General features: G+C 43.3%; 1 protein-coding gene across 5 annotated transcripts in view; it reads right to left on the bottom strand.

Moving 5' to 3' along the window:
* Positions 1–18,074, bottom strand: part of LOC121567065 (myosin-binding protein C, fast-type) — a 55,423-nt gene extending 37,349 nt beyond the window's left edge. For all 5 annotated transcript variants that reach the window (XM_041877011.1, XM_041877020.1, XM_041877017.1 and 2 more), the window contains exons 1-4: positions 17,985–18,074; positions 3,307–3,324; positions 3,161–3,187; positions 2,860–2,877 (exon numbers count right to left, since the gene is read on the bottom strand). In XM_041877011.1, coding sequence (XP_041732945.1) covers positions 2,860–2,877; positions 3,161–3,187; positions 3,307–3,324; positions 17,985–18,006 — 85 coding nt within the window. In that variant the 5' untranslated portion in view covers positions 18,007–18,074. The remainder of the gene's footprint in view (positions 1–2,859; positions 2,878–3,160; positions 3,188–3,306; positions 3,325–17,984) is intronic.
* Between the last annotated feature and the right edge of the window lie 9,713 nt (positions 18,075–27,787).

Below are 27,787 nucleotides of genomic sequence, written 5' to 3'. Positions count from 1 at the left end.
AGTAAAAAGTAGGTGTGTCCAAACTTTTGACTGGTACTGTATGTTTTGAAGGGGGGCATCATAAAAGGCACACACCAATGCACACTCCAATATAGGAATTTGAAAAAGTGTGAACACAGTCGTGGTCAAAAGTTTTGAGAATGACACAAATATTAATTTTCACAAAGTTTGCTGCCTCAGTTTTTATGATGGCAATTTGCATATACTCCAGAATGTTATGAAGAGTGTCAGATGAATTGCAATTAGTTGCAAAGTCCCTCTTTGCCATGAAAATGAACTTAATCCCCAAAAAACATTTCCACTGGATTTCAGCCCTGCCACAAAAGGACCAGCTAACATCATGTCAGTGATTCTCTCGTTAACACAGGTGAGAGTGTTGACAAGGACAAGGCTGGAGATCACTCTGTCATGCTGATTGAGTTAGAATAACAGACTGGAAGCTTTAAAAGGAGGGTGGTGCTTGAAATCATTGTTCTTCCTCTGTTAACCATGGTTACCTGCAAGGAAACACGTGCCGTCATCATTGCTTTGCACAAAAAGGGCTTCACAGGCAAGGATATTGCCGCTAGTAAGATTGCACCTAAATCAACCATTTATTGGATCATCAAGAACTTCAAGGAGAGAGGTTCAATTGTTGTGAAGAAGGCTTCAGGGCGCCCAAGAAAGTCCAGCAAGCGCCAGCACGTCTCCTAAAGTTGCTTCAGCTGTGGGATTGGGGCACCACCAGTGCAGAGCTTGCTCAGGAATGGCAGCAGGCAGGTGTGAGTGCATCTGCACGCACAGTGAGGCGAAGACTTTTGGATGGCCTGGTGTCAAGAAGGGCAGCGAGGAAGCCACTTCTCTCCAGGAAAAACATCAGGGACAAACTGATATTCTGCAAAAGGTACAGGGATTGGACTGCTGAGGACTGGGTTAAAGTCATTTTCTCTGATGAATCCCCTTTACGGTTGTTTGGGGCATCCAGAAAACACCTTGTCCGGAGAAGACAAGGTGAGCGCTACAATCAGTCCTGTGTCATGCCAACAGTAAAGCATCCTGAGACCATTCATGTGTGGGGTTGCTTCTCAGCCAAGGGAGTGGGCTCACTCAAAATGTTGCCTAAGAACACAGCCATGAATAAAGAATGGTACCAACACATCCTCCGAGAGCAACTTCTCCCAACCATCCAAGAACAGTTTGGTGACGAACAATGCCTTTTCCAGCATGATGGAGCACCTTGCCATAAGGCAAAAGTGATAACTAAGTGGCTCTGGAAACAAAACATCGACATTTTGGGTCCATGGCCAGGAAACTCCCCAGACCTTAATCCCATTGAGAACTTGTGGTCAATCCTCAAGAGGCAGGTGGACAAACAAAAACCAACAAATTCTAACAAACTCCAAACATTGATTATGCAAGAATGGGCTGCCATCAGTCAGGATGTGGCCCAGAAGTTAATTGACAGCATGCCAGGGCGGATTGCAGAGGTCTTGAAAAAGAAGGGACAACACTGCAAATATTGACTTTTTGCATAAACTTAATGTAATTGTCAATAAAAGCCTTTGACACTTATGAAATGCTTGTAATTATACTTCAGTATACCATAGTAACATCTGACAACAATATCTAAAAACACTGAAGCAGCAAACTTTGTGAAGACCAATACTTGTGTCATTCTCAAAACTTTTGACCACGACTGTACATTGTTACATAATGGGATATCACTGTCATCACGAGATACAACTAGCTTAATAAGCCATCTACGATTCACCACACAGCAGCTTCTTGTCACTGTTACTACATTTACATTTTAGTCATTTAGCAGACACTCTTATCCAGAGCAACTTACAGTTAGTGAATACATATTTAATTTTATACTGGCCCCCCGTGGGAATCGAACCCACAACCCTGGCGTTGCAAACGCCATGCTCTATCAACTGAGCTACATCCCTGCCGGCCATTCCCTCCCCTACCCTGGACGACGCTGGGCCAATTGTGCGCCGCCCATGAGTCTCCCGGTCGCGGCCGGCTGCGACAGAGCCTGGATTCGAACCAGGATCTCCATAGACCACTGCGCCACTCAGGAGTTACTAGTGTTCTAATGTTTACTAGTGTTCTGACGGTTCAGAAGACAACAACACACAGCACATTATTGTTGTGATTTTGTCAACCCACCCGTCTATAGTCTTTTGGATTATTACACAGACTAACAACTGAACTGGGAAGTTTATTTCATTTCTTATTTCCTTAATACATTTCTTGCGCCTGGATTATTTAGATTTGAGCCATTTTTTAAAAATGTATTGCTGGATTTTGGCACTGAACTGAATTGAATATTCACTTTGTTTGGAGGACAAAGACATTTAGCCGGGTGGAACCAGCCTGATAGCTGCGTTCAGCATTCTTTTTCACTGCACGTGTCAGTCTGGCATTCCTCCATATTTAAACTGTTTGAGTTTATGTCTAATAACGGGAATAATTAAAAACCAGCTTGTCAGCGATTGGATCACCTTCAACCAATCAGAGGAATGTAGCATTCTGGCTGGTTTCACCAGGCTAAAAGACATTGTTGCTAGACTAAAACAGAGATGTAATTTTTGCACTTTCATTTGTGATTCAGGGTCTGAGTCTATACATTTGAGTTAATTTGGGGGATATTTAGGTTTGATTGTGTATGCCAGCTGATTTAGTTGTGACTACATATTCATTAATGTTCTATTAGTGGCGTTGGGTTTAGTGCTAACTGATCGTTTTAGAATCACATTTTCAGTGTTACACAAGTGTTTAAAAGTGTTGCATTCTAAACCATTGTATGAAGACAATAGAAAGGTGGCTTTATTGACACTGAACTGAGGTCTATACTAGACATAATCACCTTACCTTTTGCTGGCGCTTCTCCTGAGAAGGCAAACAAAAAATTGGTTAGACAAGAAGAAGTGGACAGTATATAACCAATCATCAGTACTGGTCAAAACCATGACAATATGCTCATATCTTTCTATGGGTGTTGCAAATGCATGAAAATAAGACAATAGGTAATATGATATTACATTATCATGGTACGGATGTTTTCGTTACATGTTTTAGGTACATCAGTCCACTCTGCCATGTAGCCCCTTCATATGCACAATAATAACAGATGGAGACATGGCTTTGTTGTACAGTAGCACCTGTAACTTACCCTCTGCCGCAGGAGGTGGGGCCTGCTCTGTTGCAAGACATGGCCAGTTGACAAGAAGACATGGACAAATGTGAAAGTGTGAGTCATTATCATGTCTAACTATGCCACTGTAATGCACTCAAAGGTCACCACCATAGGTTACTCACCCTCGCCCTCCGGCTTCACTAAAAAACAGAAACACACAGTACACACACATCAGAATTGTTGATAAGACTGTAAGGAAAACATGGTTGATCCTCAGTTGATTCCTTAATAAATATTCACATGACCTGATCTGAAATGGAAAACATAAATTGCCAGTGTTACAATAATGTATGCACGATTACAATTATGAAACCATTACAATTAAAGCAATGCTTACCACTTAAATTGAGAAAAATGGCATTTCAATAAAAAAAGCTTGTTTTTTATTGTCAAAGGTACACAACATTTTCGGACAATACTTAGGTATTTCGAGATGCCTAATTTTGGACATAAGGTGATAAGACTGAGTTGTATTCAATATTTGTCTTTCCCTCGCAGCTTTTGCTGTTTGTTTGCAACAGATGGTCCATGCAATGACGTTAGACCAGGTATGTTTAGTTTAGTGTTTCATTTTACTGTGTTGCTCACTTCTTTGGAGTGTAACTCTAGAGTGGAAGAGACCAGACTTTTATATACACTTTAAAATCGTCACCAGTATAATTTGTAGGAGACTGTGAAACACAGCCTGCATTACCCTTAAATTTGATATCTGACCCCACATTTCACTGTGACCTCAGGGTCGTTGGATCAATTACAGTAGATATTTCAGGAACGGGACCGTGCTATCTGCTCTGCCGGATATGACTCCTCTTTCTGGTTCGGCCGGGTTTCTGTCCAGCCAGCCTTTTGCCTATCAGGGGTATTGGACAGGGGACCGACTTTGGATTGGTTGAGGCAGAAAGCTTGTAAGAAAACCTATAATATGAAATAGATGCATCAGGCATATCATATAGCTGGCTCCCAACGATTTCTCAGGCCTGACTGGGTTACCGTGGCGGATGGAAAAGGCCAGGGACAGTGTATTATATCCTTGTTGAAGTCATGTCCGTTCTCCCTGAGTTGCCCATCATTGTCCTAAATAGTCAAAGCTGGCCTCTACTGCAGTCTTCAGCCAGGCTCTCTTTCTACCCCAAAGCTCCTGCTAAAGTACATTTTTCGTTCCAGGAAGACCTTTGATCGATCTAGAATATATACATTGACCATCCTTATTGGTCCAATGTTGTTATTCTAAATGTTCTTAAAATGTTCTTCTTCTCACCAATTTAGATTACACTTTGTTTTACAGTCTGCTTTTTACCTGGTATCTTTGTCTAATAATTACATTTTACATGAATTACACCTTTTGTTACCAACTTTTGTTTCTTTTGGATTCATAATGCACTGTTTGATACCAGGTATTTATTTATTGTGTTGACTTCAGTGTGTTTAGGTAAGTATCAGATAGAACTAATGGTTATCACATAACACTTTTTATTGCTCTAAGTACATTTCAGAATGTGCTCACATTTTATTTATTTTTTACATCCGCTTCATACATCTACGTAAAAATACATCTTGCAATAGGAAGTAATTGGATAATACAGACAGCGGGCTATTATCTGGCTACCACTGTTGTGTGAATGCCCCTGATACCCTGTTAGAGGAGTAAGTGTAAATCTGTAAAACACTCTTCAGTATGCCAGAAGAGTCCAGCGCATTAGGGAAATGGAGGCTCCTCCAGTCCTAGTGCCATGACACAGCTGGTGCACTAATACCAACTCACTTTGTATCCAAGTTGTTTTAGCTTAACACCAGCAGGAGATGTCATGGACATACTTGAGATTCTGATTCAGTATGTGGTATTCCTGATGTAGAAGAGATAATGAGACTTCATAACACCTACTTTTGCCAACTCAAATCATCTGATAGGTTGGAGTCACTGAGGGCATGACTTGGTTCAACAAATCAAATCAAATCAAATGGTATTTGTCACACACACGTGTTTAGCAGATGTAGTGAAATGCTTGTGCTTCTAGCTCCGACAGTGCAGTAATATCTAACAAGTAATATCTAACAATTTCACAACATATACCTAATACACACAAAACTAGTAAGGAATGGAATTTAAGAAAATATACATATATGGACAAGCAATGACAGAGCGGCATGGACTAAGATACTGTAGAATATTATAGAATAGAATGCAGTATATACATATGAGATGAGTAGTGCAAGATATGTAAACATTATTAAAGTGACTGTAAACATTATGAAAGTGACTAGTGTTCCATTTCTTAAAGTGGCCAGTGATTTCAATAGGCAGCAGCAGCCTCTAATGTGCTAGTGATGGCACATATGATGGCCTCTGATGATCCATGGGTGGTCCTCTGTAGCTCATTTGGTAGAGCATGGCGCTTGTAACGCTAGGGTAGTGGGTTCGATCCCTGGGCCCACCCATACCTAAAAATGTATGCGCACATGACTGTAAGTCGCTTTGGATAAAAGCGTGAGCTAAATGGCATATTATTATTACGGATGTAGGGCTATCGTGATGACCGTTTTACCGCCACACCAGCAGTAAAGGAGTCATGACCGCAGTCAAATTCCATGTGACGGTTGGTCACGGTAATCCCATCCAAAACTGCGCAAATGAATGGCGTTGATGCGTAGCCTACCCAATTTGCTAATGGCTTGGGACTCAGTGTTTTATTGTCCCTCTAATCACTCTCTAAACACTTTATGAATTTGAATAATCTGAATGTAATAGTTATGGGAGTTAGAGGTCCCGTTCCGAAATGGACACGGGAAAGCCCCGGACCGAAATGGACACGGGAAAGCCCCGTTCCGAAATGGACACGGGAAAGCCCCGGACCGAAATGGACACGGGAAAGCCCCGGACCGAAATGGACACGGGAAAGCCCCGGACCGAAATGGACACGGGAAAGCCCCGGACCGAAATGGACACGGGAAAGCCCCGGACCGAATGAGTAGGTGTGTCCAAACTTTTGACTGGTACTGTATGTGTGTATGTATGTATGTATGTGTATGTATGTGTATATATTTACCAAAAAATATATGGGGAATTGGAAATGATGCAGACAATTACATTGATGGAAGCTACAATCTATCTGCAATATTAAAGATGATCTACCCCCTAAAAATATAAACTCCTTTTCATACAAATCTAAAATCTATGAATAAAACTTCTGAGAACAGTAATATTTTACACACGCATGAATCATTTCTGATGAACAAACACAAATGTGAAAAATTGGTGGATATTGTATTATGGAAATGAACTCTTCAACTCTAGCTCAGGGGGAGAGGGTTTTTAACATCCATGATGTTTGGAGCAACCACCAGGTGGCGCTCTATTTTTCACGTTCCTTTTAGCCTGGATAGGGGACGGTTACTCTGGCGAGATGAAGGACAGACACAGCCCTAGTGGTACCTAGGGCTGTTGCTTGAGTCATGAGTCATGACCACAGTAAAGTTCTACATGACCGTTGAGTCATGCTAGGCTACCCAACTTGCTAATGATCTTCAGGTCGCTAAAGGCCTGGTACTCAGGGCTCTATTGTCCCTCTAACCACTCTGACATCATAGCAAATGGGATTGAAAATGACATCAAATACTTATCATCAAAACTGTATGTGCTTTAAAAACTAACCTCACTGATTGATCAATTTGAAGAAAGAAGTTCAACAATAGGTTGAAACTGAGTGGAAGACATGGTCTTGCGGATGTTGTTTCAAAGCCTAATACAACGAAATGGACAGTGCTTTCTAAGGCGATGATTAATTCAAAAAACTCATATGCATATTAGAGTTTATGCATAAGCATAAGCCTATATATGAGCCCAAGCTCGAAAAAATAAACGGAATTAAAATAATGATTGTCCCATTATACAATACATAGCCAACCACATATTACACATGGCAGAAAAACATAAAAAAAGACTGATTTAAGATATCTTTGGTACATAATTGGTCAAGCCTAAATAAATAAAAAATCAGATTTAGCCTACAAGTATAGTGAATTTGTTTTAGATTTTGAATAGCCTAGTAATAGGGCATTTTTTTATTTCATAATTAATAGACTGACACATTACCTTTAACTAAAGAATATCTCACCACCATGACTTTCCATCTCCTCCCCTCTCTACTTCATTGCTTTCAATTAAATTAAATTCAAAGGGCTTTATTGGCATGGGAAGCATATGTTTTCATTACCAAAGCAAGTGAAATAGATAATAAACAAAAGTGAAATAAACAATCAAACATGAACAATAAACATTAAACTCAAGTTTCAAAGGAATAGACACATTTCAAATGTCATATTATGGCTATATGTACAGTGTTGTAATGATGTGCAAATAGTTAAAGTACAAAAGTAAATATGGGTTGTATTTACAATGGTGTTTGTTCTTCACTTGTTGCCCTTTCAGAGGGATGTCAACAGTTTCATGAAATATGTTTAGTTGTGAAAATATGTTACTATCGATGTTCCCGAACAGATTTCACTTGGTTTCCCAAATTAAGCACTGGGTAGCTGCAGGAACAGGGTTGGACAGCCCATGGCATTCAGAATTTGGGCGGAATATCACATGTGACGCAGCGAAATTACCGGAACCGGAGTAGCCTACCCAACATGAGTGAAAAACGTACCGGCGGGAAAGTGGCCTCCATTCACTATTTCAGTGCATACTCTCGTTAATTATCCTGCCACCACAAAAAAACGTAATGTGGAAAAGTAGATTTTCAGCCCTGGCCTAATATTCTAAGAGTTGATTTGGGTTGGGCCGGCCCGGGTTTATGGTTTGCGCAACATTGTAACCTATGTTTGAGACCAACGCATGGTTGTGGCTTTGTGAGAAGCGCAACAGTATCTCTCACATAACTAGAATGACATTCACTTTCTAGGATCTTTCTCCCTCTCTGCTCTGATAGACATGAGCCTGCAACTCTCATCTCTCCAGCCTTGCACTTCATCATTTATTTTCTTAGAGAACCATAGCCGCACAAAGGGTTCTGAAGGAACTGCAACACCCCTGATACATTTAAATACATTTGCCAAAGTTATAGAATTACTGCTGTCTGTTCAGAAATAAATGAAATCATTCAGAATAGCCTACTACACCATGAGAAGGCCTATAATTTAGCCACAGAGGAACAATAGCTTATTTTTAAAAATAGCTTAGCTGTGGATTGTAGCCCAATAACAAGGCATAGCCTACAGTCGGTTACGCACGGCCAATCTGTGAAATAACAGCATGCAGACAAAACAGGCCTTTCGCAATATTTCAAATACAATCGAGGGAAAACACAGGTTGGAAAGCAAATGACTCCTGATGAAAAGAGAAGGCTCGATGCTGTAGGCTACCAAAATATCTCTCCCATATATCACGTGAGATGACTGCCGGGAATTCGTATTCCTGAAGCTAGCCCTGGAGGACCTGCTAGGCTCTGAGGTGAACAAGGTGGTCATGTTCCCCTGCCTCCTCGAGCAACTGAAGCTGCCGAATGCCCGACTGATGGCCATGGCCCACATGCACAATCCAGCTCCCTATACAGCAGCGATGGATGCCCTTGAGCAGCAGTGGGGCCACCCACACAACCTGGCACTGGAGGAGATCGCCCACACGATGGACGCCGCTGATGTCTGCCTGGATGATCCAAAGTGTCTCCGCAGATTCCCCATCCTTGTCCGCTCGATGGTGAGCGTCCTGATCTCACAGACCTAGCGAATTGGCTCCAGATCGAGGCAGATTTTCAGGGCAGGGCACAAGAGACCAGAGAGAGGTGTGAGCGTAAGGCCACAGAAGAGCTGGGGCACTAACGTTCTCCACAGAACCGACCAGAGTCCACCCTGGGGAAAGCCAGCCTCGCCACTTAGGCGTAAGTTTAAGGACTAGCTCCAGCCTTACTGTCTTACTGCAATGACCTAGATGAGGAGGAGGAGCGCTGCACAAGATGTGGCCGATAGCACTCAGCAGAGAAGTGCAACCTCAAGAAACTCTGCAACGTCTGTGAGGGACGCCACCTCCACGTCCTTCACAAGATCCAAGTCAAGGAGACCATGACTAGTCACCTTGTCACAGCCCCCAAGAGCACAGTGCGAATGGGATGGCTAAGCTGCAATGACCAACTGCTCCTCAAGGTGGCAAACTGGTCTCACCAGTCTCATCATAGCCAAAATCACAGAAGGAGGCAGTGCTCCGTAACCCTAGGAGCACTGGAATGCAACCGGCTAAAGACCTTGCACAAACCTCCTCCTGCAGACTAGAAGTACTCAAGCTAAAGCAAGCCGGCCACATGATCAAGACCAAGTCCGAGGACTAAAAGGTACCTAGTCTGAGGAACATCGACCGGATCATAGCCACACCACTGGTCTGATGTAATAGGGGTCAGCCAGCCCATACCATAAAATTATAATAAAATACAGTACCTGTCAAATGTTTGGACACACCTACTCATTCAAGGGTTTTTCTTTATTTTTACTATTTTCTACATTGTAGAATAATAGTGAAAAGATCAAAACGATTAAATAACACATATGGAATCATGTAGTGACCAAAAACGTGTTAAACAAATCAAAATATATTTTATATTTGAGATTCTTTAAATAGCCACCCTTTGCCTTGATGACAGCTTTGCACACTCTTGGCATTCTCTCAACCAGCTTCATGAGGTAGTCACCTGGAATGCCTTTCAATTAACAGATGTGCCTTCTTAAAAGTTAATTTGTGGAATTTCTTTCCTTCTTAATGCGTTTGAGCCAATCAGTTGTGTTGTGACAAGGTAGGGGTGGTATACAGAAGATAGCCCTATTTGGTAAAAGACCAAGTCCATGGCAAGAACAGCTCAAATAAGCAAAGAGAAATGACAGTCCATCATTACTTTAAGACATGAAGGTCAGTCAATCCGGAACATTTCAAGAACTTTGAACGTTTCTTCAAGTGCAGTCGCAAAAACGATCAAGCGCTATGATGAAACTGGCTCTCATGAAGACCGCCACAGGAATGGAAGACCCAGAGTTACCTCTGCTGCAGAGGATAAGTTCATTATCGTTAACTGCACCTCAGATTGCAGCCCAAATAAATGCTTCACAGAGTTCAAGTAACAGACACATCTCAACATCAACTGTTCAGAGGAGATTGCGTGAATCAGGCCTTCATGGTCTAATTGCTGCAAAGAAACCACTACTAAAGGACACCAATAATAAGAAGAGACTTGCTTTGGCCAAGAAACACAAGCAATGGACATTAGACCGGTGGAAATCTGTCCTTTGGTCTGATGAGTCCAAGTGTGAGATTTTTGGTTCCAACCGCTGTGTCTTTGTGAGACGCAGAGTAGGTGAACGGATGATCTCTTCATGTGTGGTTCCCACCGTGAAGCATGGAGGAGGAGGTGTTATGGTGTGGGGGTGCTTTGCTGGTGACACTGTCTGTGATTTATTTAGAATTCAAGGCACACTTAACCAGCATGGCTACCACAGCATTCTGCAGCAATACGCCATCCAATCCGGTTTGGGCTTAGTGGGACTATCATTTGTTTTTCAACAGGACAATGACCCAACACACCTACAGGCTGTGTAAGGGCTATTTGACCAAGAAAGAGAGTGATGGAGTGCTGCATCAGATGGCATGGCCTCCACAATCACCCGACCTCAACCCAGTTGAGATGGTATGGGATGAGTTGGACCGTATAGTGAAGGAAATGCAGCCAACAAGTGCTCCGCATATGTGGGAACTCCTTCAAGACTGTTGGAAAAGCATTCCAGGTGAAGCTGGTTGAGAGAATGCCAAGAGTGTGCAAATCTGTCATCAAGGCAAAGGGTGGCTACTTTGAAGAATCTAAAATCTAAAATAGATTTGATTTGTTTAACACTTTTTTGGTTATTACATGATTCCATATGTGTTATTTCATAGTTTTGATGTCTTCACTATTATTCTACAATGTAGAAAATAGTAAAAATAAAGAAAAACCCTTGAATGAGTAGGCGTGTCCAAACTTTTGACTGGTTCTGTATGTACATACAAACAGATACTCTATATTTAGTTACAGTCTTGCTATCTTTAGCTCAGAGCATGTGATCTAGCACTGGTGCAACATGGCCATACACAGACACGTATAAGGCTTCGGATAAGCCTTGTGGTAAATCAATGTGATTTTAAATGACAGTCCTGATGATATGGTTTATTAATACCAGACAACTCATATCTTTACTAGAATTTTCCTTCTAGAAATGCTGTGTAGTGATGGTGCAGTGGTCTAAGGCACTGCATCCCTGTGCTAGCTGTGCCACTAGAGATCCTGGTTCGAATCCAGGCTCTTTCGTAGCTGGCCGTGACCGGGAGACCCATGGGGTGGTGCATAATTGTCCCAGGGTAGGGGAGGGAATGGCAGGCAGGGATGTAGCTCAGTTGGTAGAGCATGGCGATTGCAATGCCAGGGTTGTGGGTTCGATTCCCATGGGGGGCAAGTATGAAAAAATATATTATGTATGCACTCGCTCTGGATAAGAGCACCTGCTAAATAACTAAAATGTAAAAATGTCATCGACATACAGTGAGCTCCAAAAGTATTGGGACATTGACTGAATGGTCAATGAAAAAATTTATGCACACATGACTATAAGTCGCTTTGGATAAAAATGTCTGCTAAATGGCATATTATATGGTCCTTTAACTTGGAGGGGCAGCTGTTAAAACCCCTCTCCCCCTGAGCTAGAGTTGATTACATTTAAAGCCAGTCTGCTGCAGGAGGAAGGGCTCTCTCCCCCCTCTGCCTTGGAGGTGTGAAGTGTCCGTTTACAGGTCACACCTCTGACCTCTCAAGGGACCTTCAACCCACTAATCACCCACCTTGGCCTTGAGCCAATAGGAACTTTAGGCCGGGACTGATGTAATAGGGGTAAGCCAGCCCATACCATAAAATTATGTACATAGAAACAGATACTGTATATTTAGTTACAGTCTTGCTATCTTTAGCTCAGAGCATGTGATCTAGCACTGGTGCAACATGGCCATACACAGACACATAGATATGGCGTCTTTTATGGACACATCTGGAGGAACGGTTAAGCCTTGTGGTAAATCAATGTGATTTCAAACGACAGTCCTGATGATAGGATTTATTAATCCTACACAGGGAGGCGGACATCTCTCCTGGTCTGGTGCCCTAACAACAAAAAATGTGCCACTGTCCCAATACTTTTGGAGCTCACTGTAAGTTGCCATGAAGAGAGCCATGACAGACACAAGACAGATAAGGTATAAACATAGAATGGGGAGTCCCTTGACTTATTCCACATTTTGTTGTGTTACAGCCTGAGTTCAAAATTGATAAAATATGTATTTTTTTCAACCATCGACACACAATACCCCATAATGAGAAAGTGAAACCATGTTTCAAATTTCTTTGCACATTTATAGAACATTTTAAACAGAAATATATATAATTTACATAAGTATTCACACCCCTGAGTCAATACTTTGTAGAAGCACCTTTGGCAGTGATTACAGGTGTGAGTCTTTCTGGGTAAGTCTATAAGCACTTTCCACACCTGGATTGTGCAACATTTCCCCTATATTATTTTCAAAATTCTTCAAGCTCTGTCAAATTGGTTGTTGGTAATAATATAATTATAATATGCTATTTAACAGACGCTTTTATCCAAAGCGACTTACAGTCATGTGTGCATACATTTTTACGTATGGGTGGTCCCAGGGATCGAACCCACCACCCTGGCGTTACAAGCGCCATGCTCTACCAATTGAGCTACAGAGGACCACGTTGGTCATTGCTAGACAACCATTTGCAGGTCTTGTAATAGATTTTCAAGTAGATTTAAGTCAAAATTGTAACTCGATCACTCAGGAACATTCACTGTCTTATTGGTAAGCAACTCCAGTGTAGATTTGGCCTTGTGTTTTAGGTTATTGTCCTGCTGAAAGGTGAATTTATCTCCCAGTGTCTGGTGCAAAGCAGACCGAACCAGGGTTTCCTCTAGGATTTTGCCTGTGCTTAGCTCCATTCCGTTTATTTTTTATCCTGAAAAACTCACCAATCCTTAAAGATTACAAGCACACCCATAACATGATGCGGCCACCGCTATGCTTGAAAATATGGAGAGTGGTACTCAGTAATGTGTTCTATTGGATTTGCCCCAAACATAACACTTTGTATCAGGACAAAAAGTTAATTGCTTTGCCACTTTTTTTGCAATATTACTTTAGTGTCTTGTTTCAAACAGGATGCATGTTTTGGAATATTTGTTATTCTGTACAGGCTTCCTTCTTTTCACTCTGTCAATTAGAATAACTACAATGTTGTTGATCCATCTGAATTTTTGTCTTATCACAGCCTTTAAACTCTGTAACTGAGCGGTTTCCTTCCTCTCCAACAACTGAGTTAGGAAGGACGCCTGTATATTTGTAGTGACTGGGTGTATTGATACACCATCCAAAGTGTCATTAATAACTTCACCATGCTCAAAGGGATATTCAATGTCTGCTTATTTTTTATTTTTACCCATATACCAATAGGTGGCCTTTGCGAGGCATTGGAAAACCTCCCTGGTCTTTGTGGTTGAATCTGTGTTTGAAATTCACTTCTCGACTGAGGAACATTACAGATAATTGTATGTGTGGGGCACAGAGATGAGGTAGTCATTAAAAAAATTATGTTAAACACTATTATTGCACACAGAGTGAGTCCATGCAACTTATTATGCAAAGTTTTACTCCTGAACTTATTTAGGCTTGCCATTTGTCAAGACATTTGAGCATTTCATTTTTAAGTAATTATAATTCCACTTTGACATTGTGGGGTATTGTATGTAGGCCAGTGACATACAATCTCAATTGAATCCATTTTAAATTCAGGCTGTAACACAACAAAAAGGAAAGCGGTGTCAATACTTTCTGAAGGCACTGTATGTCTTGAAGAATTGAAATGCAATCAATTCAATGCAATATGGCCCAAAAATGTAATAGTGGCAAGAGGTGGTAATAATGACGTTTTTTGAGTGCCAACGTTTTCCTTTTCTGGTTTCAGGAAGTGTATGGCACAAGCCATATTGAGGAAGACAAAATAAGAGTGAGTCAAACCAAAAGAAGGATGTACAGGAAACATGAGAGAGGGAGAAGAAGAGTTTAGTGTGCCGCCATAATGTTTCATCAAGCCGCAATGATGAAAGGAATTATGGCCAACAAACTGTCACCTCTACATTTAATTTGACATTTTAGCAGTAGCTATTACCAGTGTGCCTTGCAGAAGGGAACGTCAACAGATTTTTCACATAGTTGGCTCAGTGATTCAAACCAGCAACCTTTCAGTTACTGGCCCTACGCTCTTAACTACTAGGCTACCTGCCACCCTTCACTCTCTCCTGATCTCTCTCCACTTATGTTGAAAGCAGACCTGTCAAGTTTTTGAGGGACGGGAGGAGTTGGGAAAGGGTGGTATGAGAAATTAGAAGTTCAAATAGGAAGGGTTGGACTGTATTTGATGAAATATCTTAATTTGAGCCAGTTTGCTACAGCAGGAAAATAATCCTGCAGCAACAGGAAAAGGGAATTATTATGTTGATTATAATTAATGGACAGTTTTGTAGGGATTGATACATTTTCATAAGGGAAAATCAAGTCTGACATTTCTAATTGGAAATTACTAACTTCAGAAGCCTTTTTAAAACTCAAATACACTACAAGTTTTAAATTGCCTGCATTGCAGAAAAGTTATCCTGCAACAGGATGATAAAATTAAGATCCTACATCTGTAGAGACAGAAGGAGGATTAGATCATGATTTATAGCTAATTATTTTGCAAGTTGGATACGATAAAACCTGATATGCCGGTGTGATATCTTATTGAGATGGATGGAGTAATGTAGATGAGGAAAAAGGTTAGAGGTGAAGTTGGGATATTTTTAACTGGGAGAAGGGGGAAGAGAGATATCAGTGATAAAAAGAAAGAAAGAAAGAAAGAAATGGCCGTGTGGTTACCTAATAATGGAACGACACAGAAATGCAAGACCCCCCAAGTCATTGATAAGTAGTTTGAAGGACAAACAGGTAAAATATACACAGTGTATATTATTCTGTATCCTGAGTAGCTAAAATGACAGGCAGAAAAGCATCCCCAATTGTTTATCAATTGTTTATGTAAATACATGTTAATCTGTTGAACACATTGGTATTTCCTATTTTTTTTACTCTTTATGGCAGAAGTTTGCTGTAAAACTGTAATATATTTTCAGAGTATTTTCATAAAATACAAAATAAACTGTTTGTATCTGTCCTTCAAAATAATATTATATTTAGAGTTTTTTTCTGGTAAGCCTTATGTACAGGAACCCGTAAATCAGGGAGGGTGGTGGTTATTTGAGCTGTGCAGTCAAAGGTTAGCGGTTGAGTGAGGGCGAGGTCAAGAGAGGTCTAAGATGGTGGTGGGGGTTCATACATGGCAAGGAGATAACGAGAGTAGAGGGAAGGAGGTGAGACTTTATGGGGGTTACAGGTTACAGTGGTCACTATTTCTTAGGTGACTGCGGGTAGGACAGGAGTCTGGAAATCTTGGAAATGTGGCAATAGGCCTTCATAAAGATAAGGAGCTGTGGGAGCTTCAAAACATAATAGTGCTTACTGTATATTACATTTCAAGACTTCATAGACTGTCATTGAAGACTAACACAGTGTAAAACAGACAGCGATACGTGTCAAAGAAATATAGAGATTTTCCGTCAGAGGAAAAAGGGGTAGAGCAGCGATGAAAGAAAGACTAGGCCAATCGTCCTGTCTTGAAATCAACGTGGTGTCATTAAAACTCATCTCCCTCTCACGTTCTGTTTTTCTAGTCCCTGTCGCTCAGGTTACCATCAGCATTGTGATTTACGGTAACACTTGGTCAAAGTGGATGTTAAAAGGGAGGACAGATGGCTCCTCAGAGGAGAGGAAGTCAACCATATATTAAAATCCGCCATAGACACACATCACTAAATATAGTGTGCAAAGTTTTATGACAAGATTGAAGTCTTTCATAAACTGTCATGACATACCTAAACGTTATTGGGTTACTAAATGTCAGTCTAACCTTGATAGGTAGGAAAAGTTGGGATTCAAATGCCATGATGCTACCAAGCTTATTTTCGATATGATGTCATCAGCTGACATCATCGTAAACAACAGTGTATCTCCCAACTTTCCGACAGACCTGCCAAGTAACCAAGAAACGAAATCTTCCAAGATGGGAATAATTCCCAATGTGTGCCTTCCCTAGAATGCATTTGTGTATAAATCAATGGTCTGGAGCGAAACAAGCTAGCAAATGTGGAACAAAAACAAATGAAAAAAAACCTTGAAAGAAAATGTTTTTGTGTTTTTCAGGACAGGTGCAGAAAATGTGTGAATATTGGTGAGGTATATGCTTTTGTGTGAGCTGTAATATTTGAAAAAACTGAGGAGCGATTAAAAAAACGTACTTCTGGACACGTAACTAGCAACCTGAATTTACTTAAGTGTTATGACCACATATTCAGATAGTAAATGATAAAGTAGATAGTGTTCCAATCCATTGGTTGTGGTATCAGCTCAATTTATTACATTTCTATTTATGTATTATAGTCTCATACAAGATATCAGAGCTTATAGTCAGCATTTTGTATGTTTATATATATATATATATATATATATATTACATTTGAGGGAGCATATATCTGTATGTAATCACAGAATGTGCCTTACACAGAACTGTACTATTCATACATTATTATTATTTTCAAAACTTCCCCAGATACAGTACAATTTATTTGATAAAACTTAGTGACTGCTGAGTTTTCCATAGTAAAGCAATCATCACATATGTTTATTTACTTCACATGTGCAAGAGCCTGCACTTTTAAACTTGTACACATCACCAGTTTTCTAGGGCATATGTAAGCTATCCATCGCCTATGATTGCATCACCTGATTAGCTCATCTGATCACATGCATTTGGTCACCCTATAGTGTCATACACCAATAGTAATTATCTGGATCAAGTTCAAGTTGTACTGCAATGACGAAACTGAGAGGGCAATCAGGTTAGACCCCCTGTAGGTATAGTAATTGCTCTCTCAGCAAACTAGTCCCTCAAACCACTTCCCTTGCACCTGCCATCAGTTCCTCTCTCCATCTTCTGACATGACATACAGTATGTACTAAGCTCTTCCTCCATTATATTGTCCTCTCCAACCTAAGATATGCAGTACATTTTCAAATCAGCTTGTTGCTAGCTGGAACCGAATTCCATGCAGTCTGGTTTAAGAAATGTACTGTAGCTTACTGACAATATTACAAATTACATCAGTGTACACTGTTTGGAAATTGCTCTGGCATTGAATGTATTTTAAGTCATATTCAGTACAGTATGTATTCATATTATCTATGCATTTGCTCAAAGCAATTCACTTTCGTAACTGTTTAGTAAATTGACAACTCAATTTACTAAATTCATGAGACGACAACAATTTCCAATTTTTTCATTGAGGAATTTGGAGATAGAGTTTTCTATGAAGTAGTCTTTACTAACAATAAAATAACTCTATGGACATTGACCTAAATATATATCAGAATGCATGTTCAATACTGCAACAATATGTGTACAGTACGCCACTTTTGAAAAACAAATGAACAATTATCTAAATATCTAACAACTATGTAAAAATCCTTTAACATTTTACAAATTAGTGCTTTACACCCTCCCATCTTAGATATGCATCCTCTAACTAAAATAATTTCCACATACTGATTTAAATTAATGATCCTTCAGGTGCATACCTGCATCAGCGGCTTCAGACATGACTATCCCAGTGGCTATCCCCAGTGCCTTCTCGTCTCGGCTGGAAGTCTGAGGGCTTGCTGTGCTTACTCCTTTTATCTCTCTCTCTCTCTCTCTCTCTCTCTCTCTCTCTCTCTCTCTCTCTCTCTCTCTCTCTCTCTCTCTCTCTCTCTCTCTCTCTCTCTCTCTCTCTCTCATTCAAAGCTCTCTTGGCACTTAAGTCACCCATCCACAAGGGAGGACGGTAGAGAGAGAGGGAGAGAGAGAGAGAGAGAGAGAGAGGGCGAGGCTGTCACTTGAAACCAATGAGGATTCCAAGGAAATGAAGTGAGTCCAAGAGTGATAAGGTGGGGGAGACAAGAGAGGGTGAGAAGGTGGAGAGAGTGGTGAAAGGGGTTGCTTTTACCATGAGATTAAACTTGTTGAATACTTGTCATGTTAGAGGGAAACTATGCTGTGAGCATAGCAACATCTGACGCTTTTCTAGCACTTTGTCTTACACCTCATGTACGTATCTGCTGCCCCAATCATCACCTCTCACGCTACCATTAAGCGCTCAGACACACTAATAGTGTTTGCTGGCCGAGAGTATTTAGCACCTCTGAACGTAATTTGCTAACCGAATGCGCAACAACTTTACATGTAAAATCAAGTGAAAAATGTCGGCAGTCAGAGGTCTACTGCAGGTGGTCCCTAAAACACAGCGCGCTGAACGATCGTCAGACTAACGCTAGAGTCACGTTCGGTGCGATGTGTGCAAGCCTTAAATCACATGCAAAGGGCCTGACCCAGAGGCTAAATGAAAGCACCTCTGGGTTATGCTCTTTTGTCTTCTTTCCTTCTTCCATTTCTAGTTAGATTTATTTGTCATTATATTATATCACATGATATAAAGTATATTGTTTCAATTTTAATGTATCATATGTATGTCAATGTAATAGGATACCTTTTCTTGACCTACATTTACATATCAGGGTTAGGGTTAAAGGTTTCAAAAAATGGGCGTAAAAAGAAAAAGTGTTGAAATAAAGAGCTTCTACTTTTCAGTTTATTAAGAAGTCATTGACAATATATGCCTTTTTTCAATTACAAAATTTGGAATTTCAGTTTACTTCCTGAATTGACTGCCTTCAATTCGAACTGACCCCAACCGTGATACATACATTTGAAGTCGGAAGTTTACATACACTTAGGTCGGAGTCATTAAAACTCGTTTTTCAACCACTCCACACATTTCTTGTTAACAAGCTATAGTTTTGGCAAGTCATTTAGGACATCTACTTTGTGCATGACACAAGTAATTTTTCCAACAATTGTTTACAGACAGATTATTTCACTTATAATTCACTGTATCACAATTCCAGTGGGTCAGAAGTTTACATACACTAAGTTGATTGTGCCTTTAAACAGCTTGGAAAATTCCAGAAAATTATGTCATGGCTTTAGAAGCTTCTGAAAGGCTAATTGACATAATTTGAGTCAATTGGAGGTGTACCTGTGGCTGTATTTCAAGGCCTACCTTCAAACTCAGTGCCTCTTTGCTTGACATCATTGGAAAATCTAAATAAATCAGCCAAGACCTCAGAAAAAAAATTGTAGACCTCCACAAGTCTGGTTCATCCTTGGGAGCAATTTCCAAACGCCTGAAGGTATATGTACAAACAATATTACGCAAGTATAAACACCATGGGACCAAGCAGCCGTCATACCGCTCAGGAAGGAGACGCGTTCTGTCTCCTAGAGATGAACGTACTTTGGTGCGAAAAGTGCAAATCAATCCCAGAACAACAACAAAGGACCTTGTGAAGATGCTGGAGGAAACAGTTACAAAAGTATCTATATCCACAGTAAAACGAGTCCTATATCGAAACCTAACCTGAAAGGCCGCTCAGCAAGGAAGAAGCCACTGCTCCAAAACCGCCATTAAAAAGCCATACTACGGTTTGCAACTGCACATGGGGACGAAGATCGTACTTTTTGGAAAAATGTCCTCTGGTCTGATTTAACAAAAACATAACTGTTTGGCCATAATGACCTTCGTTATGTTTGGAGGAAAAAGGGGGATGCTTGCAAGCCGAAGAACACCATCCCAACCGTGAAGAACGGGGGTGGCAGCATCATGCTGTGGGGGTGCTTTGCTGCAGGAGGGGCTGGTGCACTTCACAAAATAGATGGCATCATGAGGAAGGAAAATGATGTGGATATATTGAAGCAACATCTCAAGACATCAGTCAGGATGTTAAAGCTTGGTCGCAAATGGTTCTTCCAAATGGACAATGACCCCACGCATACTTCCAAAGTTGTGGCAAAATGGCTTAAGGACAACAAAGTCAAGATATTGGAGTGGCCATCACAAAGCCCTGACCTCAAACTTATAGAAGATTTGTGGGCAGAACTGAAAAAGCGTGTGCGAGCAAGGAGGCCTACAAACCTGACTCAGTTACACCAGCTCTGTCAGGAGGAATGGGCCAAAATTCACCCAACTTATTGTGGGAAGCTTGTGGAAGGCTACCCGAAACATTTGACCCAAGTTAAACAATTTAAAGGCAATGCTACCAAATACTAATTGAGTGTATGTAAGCTTCTGACCCACTGGGAATGTGATGAAAGAAATAAAAGCTTAAATAAATCATTCTCTCTACTATTATTCTGACATTTCACATTCTTAAAATAAAGTGGTGATCCTAACTGACCAAAGAAGGGAATTTTTACTACGATTAAATGTCAGGAATTGTGAAAAACTGAGTTTAAATGTATTTTGCTAAGGTGTATGTAAACTTCTGACTTCAACTGTACTATATTAATTAATTTAGTTCCTATGTTTGATATCAGAGCTATTAATAACCGGTGAATGAGCGTACCCAAACAAGTGGCCGGATGACCCCCTCACCACTCCTACCCCTGATTAAAAACAAACATTTTGTTTGTGAGACCATAAAGATTGAACAATATAGAATTCTTAATGATTTTCTCTTTTCCCCACTTTTGTCGGCCTATCGACATGGAACATATAGCCAATCCAATGTCTCCCTCTCATAATTTACTCCCCCTCCCCAGGCCCCTCTAAATGTACCAATAAGGCTCTCAGAAGCTATATACGCTATAATGGTCAACAGAGCCTGACCCAACTGGATAGTGTGCCACTAGGGTTATGCCATCTGAGACTTTTGCCTGTCTCCTGTTCACTGACATCTAGTGGTTTAAAAGCGGGTCTGAAGGAATGTCTTCATTACTGCTCGTCACCGCCTCCTCAGCTAGCAGAATGCGACTGGCTTGACAGCTAGTGTCACCGTGGAGACAAGTCCCCTGCTGCTCAGCACTAGTGTAAATCTGTGAAAGAGACGAGCACGCCAGCCCAGTGGGCCCACCTAGGGATATAGTTGCAGACAGGGCTGAAATGCACTGAGAGAACGGGATAGAGGGGATGAGAGTGAAGAAAGTGAGACAGAGGGAGGAACTTGATACCCTTTGTTCAACAGGCAGAGAGGTGGTGGGGTCACTTTCAACTAACACCCCAAAGGTCCACACACTAACACGAACCAACTCCCTAAGGACATCGCACATTTATGGCCAGATCTGAACTTAATACACATGCATTAACACGTTGCCTAAATGCATTGGTTTTAATCTGAGGTTGCACAGAAATGTGAGATATATGCACAGACTTTAAGTTTGGATTTGGCCCTTAAATGGGATTGCTAAATCCATTTTGGGACTTTTAAATTAATGATACATAGCCATTGATTCTTGAAGAATATAACTTATGCGTGAACTTAGTTCAACTGTCGTAACCCATTAGAACCCAAAATATAAGCTTGTTTTACTTACTTCATTGATTGCAAACAATGTTCTTGTAAACAAATGCTGTATAGCTTCAAAACAACATATCATTTTTATCTCATGGATGGTCAGTCTTTGCATCCATAGCTCTGTTTATAAATTTGAGAGTGTTTACCAAAAAAGGTGGCAGGGTTTCTGCTTTATTTTTATTTAAATACTAGCTCTAAAATCTGGATGAACTAACTAGATGGGTAGGTGTCTGTATGGATGTACAGGACGGGATTTTTCATATAGTTATAGTATTTTTAATAGTTTTCCCACATTCGTCATTTAAAAAATAGGAGAGCACAGAATTAGACCAACATCTTGTCAGAATTTGAACTTTATATCCTGAACCCAATATAGCCAAATGGATGGAAGAGTGAAGACCACCTATTTTTAAATGCAATTTAAGAATAGATGTTACTATGCAGTGAGAGAGGTAAATAGAGATTGAGTGGAGTGGCTGACACCGTCACCCTTTGACTGATCTGACACTTAATAGCCTGTAAACATAGCCATTAAGTTTACGGTGTGAATTAAATGTAAAATGTTGTCATACTTCATTTTACAGTCTCTATTAATCCGGTATTTATTTTACTGTGTGATATCACATGGTAAATGGCAATTACCTAATAAATACTCATTAATTATATTTTGGATTCTTTTGAATTTGAAACATACTCAACATTTTCAAAGTGAAAGAAAACGATATTTTTCAAAATTAATACATGAACAAAAACAGATGTCTTGCACCTTGTAACGCAGCCATTACAGCTGTGAATCATTTTTAATACGATTATACTAACTTTGCACAACTTTTAGGCCAACGTACACAAAACATGTTGGCCCATGTCGGCCCATGTTGGCCCATGTTGTGTCAAGGTCACCTGGTCAGTCTATAAAGTGTTCACTAGGATTTATTGGACTCCTCTGAGGTTGATCAGAACCGGTTTGATAGAATCCAACCTATGCTGGAGATGTCAGTCAAGTACAGGTGACATGATCCATATGTTCTGTAACTGTCCAAGCTTGCATACCTTTTGGCAGAAGGTAATGGAAAAGATTGGGGATATTCTGGGTACCACAATACTTGCAAATCCTGCTTTGCTATTACTGAATATCACTAAGGATATTGATAGACTGAGAAGCTCATGTTTAAACTGGCTAAAAGTTGCTCTAACCACAGCCAAAATAGTCATATTGAGACACTGGAGGGAGAAGGACCCTCCCTCATATAAGGAATGGTACATAGGCTTGGCAGAAACAGCTTCATATGAAAGATTGATTTATAACATTTCTGGTAAACTCAATAACCTTTCTGACATGTGGGGACATTTTCTCTCAGAGATAGAAAGAGAAAACAATATGTAATCACTGTCACGGTGCTGTGTATGGGTGTGGTGTGGAATCAGGCGCAGGCAGCAGAGGGTAAGTCCAACAAGACTTTACTGTGCACGAAAAGTAATCCAAAACAGCCCGGAGGCAAAAGACGCACACAGGCGTAAATACTAGCGCACACACAGGTGCGTAAATCTCTCCTCACAACACAAGGAGGAAGCTCAGGAAAATAGCGTACCGACACGGGTAGCGCAACCACGACACGAACAATCACACACAACACAAACCTAACAACAAGGAAACTAAATAGGGTGCTAAATGACCTAACACAAAACAGGTGTGACTAACAGACAAAACCAAACAAACACGAAACATCGAGCGGTGGCAGCTAGAACTCCGGAGACGACGACCGGCGAAACCTGCCCGAACAAGGAGGAGGAGCCGCCTCGGCCGAAATCGTGACAGTACCCCCCCCTTGACGCGCGGCTCCAGCCGTGCGCCGCCCCCGGCCTCGGGGACGACCAGGGGGACGCGGAGCAGGGCGCGTAGGATGACCACGATGGAATTCGGTCATCAGGGACGGATCCAGAATGTCCCTCCTTGGCACCCAGCACCGCTCCTCCGGACCGTACCCCCTCCCACTCCACGAGATATTGAGACCCCCATCCGGCGTCTCGAATCCAGGATGGTCCGAACCGTGTACGCCGGAGCCCCCTCGATGTCCAACGGGGCGGAGGAGTCTCCTCAATCTCAAAGTCCTGGAGTGGACCAGCTACCACCGGCCTGAGGAGAGACACATGGAACGAGGGGTTAATATTCTTGTAATCAATAGGTAGTTCTAACCTGTAACTCACCTCGTTCAATCTCCTCAGGACTTTAAAAGGCCCCACAAACCGCCGACCCAGCTTCCGGCAGGGCAGGCGGAGGGGCAGGTTTCTGGTTGAGAGCCAGACTCGATCTCCAGGTAAGTACACTGGCCCCTCACTGCGGTGTAGGTCGGCGCTCGTCTTCTGTCGACGTATGGCACGCTGCAGATGGACGTGTGCAGCGTCCCACGTCTCCTCCGAGCGCCGCACCCACTCATCCACAGCGGGGGCCTCGATCTGGCTCTCATGCCATGGTGCCAGAACCGGCTGGTACCCTAATACACACTGAAAAGGGGTTAGTTGGGTGGAGGAGTGGCGGAGAGAGAGTTCTGTGCCATCTCGGCCCAGGGCACATATCTCGCCCACTCCTCCGGCCGGCCCTGACAATATGACCTCAGAAACCTACCCACATCCTGGTTGACTCGTTCAACCTGCCCATTACTCTCCGGGTGGTAACCCGAGGTAAGGCTCACCGAGACCCCCAAACGTTCCATAAATGCTCTCCAGACTCTGGAGGTAAACTGGGGGCCTCGATCGGACACTATATCCTCGGGCACCCCGTAATGCCGGAAGACGTGAGTAAATAGAGCCTCAGCGGTCTGTAGGGCCGTAGGAAGACCCGGCATGGGAAGGAGACGACAGGCCTTCGAGAACCGATCCACAACGACCAGGATGGTGGTATTCCCCTGGGAGGAGGGAAGATCGGTAACAAAATCCACCGAGAGGTGAGACCAGGGTCGTTGTGGAACGGGCAGGGGCTGTAATTTACCCCTGGGCAAGTGTCTGGGCGCCTTACACTGGGCACATACTGAGCAGGAGGAGACATAAACCCTCACATCCCTGGCTAACGTTGGCCACCAGTACTTCGTACTAAGGCAGTGCACCGTCCGGCCAATACCCGGATGTCCAGAGGAGGGGGACGTGTGAGCCCAATAAATCAGCCGATCCCGGACCTCGAGCGGGACGTACACCCGACCCACCGGACACTGTGGAGGACTAGGCTCGGTGCGTAACGCCCGCTCGATCTCCGCATCGACCTCCCACACCACCGGTGCCACCAGACAAGACCCCGGTAGTATAGGAATGGACTCCACGCACCTCTCCTCCATGTCATACCGACGGGACAGAGCATCTGCCTTCCCGTTCTGGGACCCAGGGATGTAAGTGATCTTGAACACAAACCGGGCGAGAAACATAGTCCATCGAGCCTGGCGAGGATTCAGTCTCCTAGCTGCCCGAATGTACTCCAGGTTACGATGGTCGGTCAGAATGAGGAAAGGGTGCTGAGCCCCTCAAGCCAATGCCTCCACACCTTTAGGGCCTGTACTACGGCTAACAGCTCCCTGTCCCCTACGTCATAATTCCGCTCCGCCGGACTGAGCTTCTTAGAATAAAAAGCACAGGGGCGGAGCTTAGGTGGTGTACCGGATCGTTGAGAAAGAACTGCCCCGATACCGGCCTCAGACGCGTCCACCTCAACTTGGAAGGGTAAAGTGGGATCCGGGTGCGCCAACACCGGGGCCGAGGTAAACAGGTCCTTCAGTCTCCCAAAAGCCCTGTCCGCCTCAGCTGACCACTGCAAGCGCACCGGACCCCCCTTCAGAAGAGACGTTATGGGAGCTGCCACCTGTCCAAAACCCCGGATAAACCTCCGGTAGTAATTCGCAAAACCCAAGAACCGCTGCACCTCTTTAACCGTAGTTGGGGTTTGCCAATTACGCACGGCGGACACTCGGTCCACCTCCATTCTCACCCCTGACGCAGACAACTGGTAACCCAAAAAGGAAACTGACTCCTGGAAGAACAGACATTTCTCAGCTTTGACATACAGGTCATGCTCCAACAGTCTCCCTCAATACCCTGCGCACCAGGGCTACATGCTCGGCCCGAGTAGCACTGTACACAATAATATCATCTATGTACACCACTACTCCCTGCGCCTGCATGTCCCGGAAAAGTTCGTCTACAAACGATTGGAAGACTGATGGAGCATTCATTAACCCATATGGCATGACGAGATACTCGTAATGGCCGGATGTAGTACTAAATGCTGTCTTCCACTCATCGCCCTCCCTAATGCGCACCAAGTTATATGCGCTCCTGAGATCCAATTTTGTGAAGAACCTTGCCCCGTGTAAGGACTCCGTCATGGCCCCAATCAGAGGAAGTGGATAGCTGTACTTCACCGTCACCTGATTGAGACCGCGGTAATCAATACACGGACGCAAACCTCCATCCTTTTTCTTCACAAAAAAGAAGCTCGAGGACGCGGGAGAAGTGGAGGCCCGTATGTATCCCTGTCTCAGAGACTCGGCAATGTAAGTCTCCATTGCCCTTTTCTCCTCCTGTGACAAAGGATACACATGGCTCCGCGGAAGCGCTGTTCCTGTCTGGAGGTCTATCGCACAATCCCCTTGTCTATGAGGTGGCAACTGTGCCGCTCTGGTCTTACTGAACACGAGCGCCAAATCCTCATACTCAGGAGGAATGTGCAGTGCTGGCATCTGGTTCGGACTCTCCACCGAGGTCGCCCCTACGGAAACACCCAGACATAACCCCTCACACTGAGCAGACCACCCTTTAAGAGCTTTCTCTCGCCACGAAATAGTAGGATCATGGGTCATCAACCAGGGAAGCCCCAGTACCACCGGATACGCAGGAGAGTCGATAAGATAGAGTTGAATCGTCTCCTCATGACCCCCCTGCGTCATCATCCGAAGTGGCGCTGTGACCTCCCCAATCAACCCAGATCCTAACGGACGACTATCTAGGGCATGTACAGGAAAGGGTTTGTCGACTGGAAGGAGGGGAATCCCTAACTTAACACAGAATCTCCGGTCTACAAAATTCCCAGCTGCGCCTGAATCGACTAGCGCCTTATGCTGGGACCGAGGTGCAACCTGTGGGAAACAAACAGGTAAGGTAATGTGAACGACAGAAAGCTCTGGGTAAGTAGGGCGCCTACTCACCTGGGTGGACTCCCCACTGTACGACCTGCTCTCTCCCTCACCAGGGGACCCTCCCCAGCACCTAGCCGCGGTGTGCCCTCCGCGCCCACACTTGGTGCAGGAGACTGCCCCCTCGGGCTCCTACCTCCTCTCCCTCTAGCGCCAGCACCTCCAAGCTCCATCGGACACTGCTCGGAGGCGCTGGAGGGTGGAATGGGAGACCCCCACCTGGGACGTCCCGCGGGTCGCCAGCAGGTTGTCCAGTCGGATGGCCATGTCCACCAGCTGGTCAAATGTTAGTGTACTGTCCCTGCAGGCTAACTCCCTGCGGACGTCCCTCCCGAAGGCTACATCGGAAGTGGTCTATGAGGGCCCTCTCATTCCACCCCGCATCAGCCGCTAGAGTCGGAACTCCAGCGCGAACGCCTGAGCGCTCCTCATCCCCTGTCGGAGGTGGAATAGACGTTCCCCCGCCGCTCTCCCCTCTGGTGGATGGTCGAAGACCGCACGGAAGCGATGGGAGAACTCCGCATAGGTGACGGTGGCGGCGTCTATTCCCCTCCACTCGGCGTTGGCCCACTCCAACGCCTTGCCGGTGAGACAGGAGATGAGGGCGGAAACGCTCTCGTATCCCGAGGGCGCCGGGTGTATGGTGGCGATGTAGAGCTCCACTTGTAGGAGGAACCCCTGACACCCGGCAGCGGTGCCGTCGTACGCCCTCGGGAGCGAGAGCCGAATCCCACTGGGTTCCGGTCGATGGACGGGCTGGCTGTCCGGTGGTGAAGGTGATGGTGCGATAGGTGGGGCTATGGGAACCCCGCTGGTCTC

The sequence above is a fragment of the Coregonus clupeaformis genome, chromosome 1 (assembly GCF_020615455.1).
Source record: "Coregonus clupeaformis isolate EN_2021a chromosome 1, ASM2061545v1, whole genome shotgun sequence".
NCBI classification, from domain to species: Eukaryota; Metazoa; Chordata; class Actinopteri; order Salmoniformes; family Salmonidae; genus Coregonus; species Coregonus clupeaformis.
This window is presented reverse-complemented; position numbering and strand designations above follow the sequence as displayed.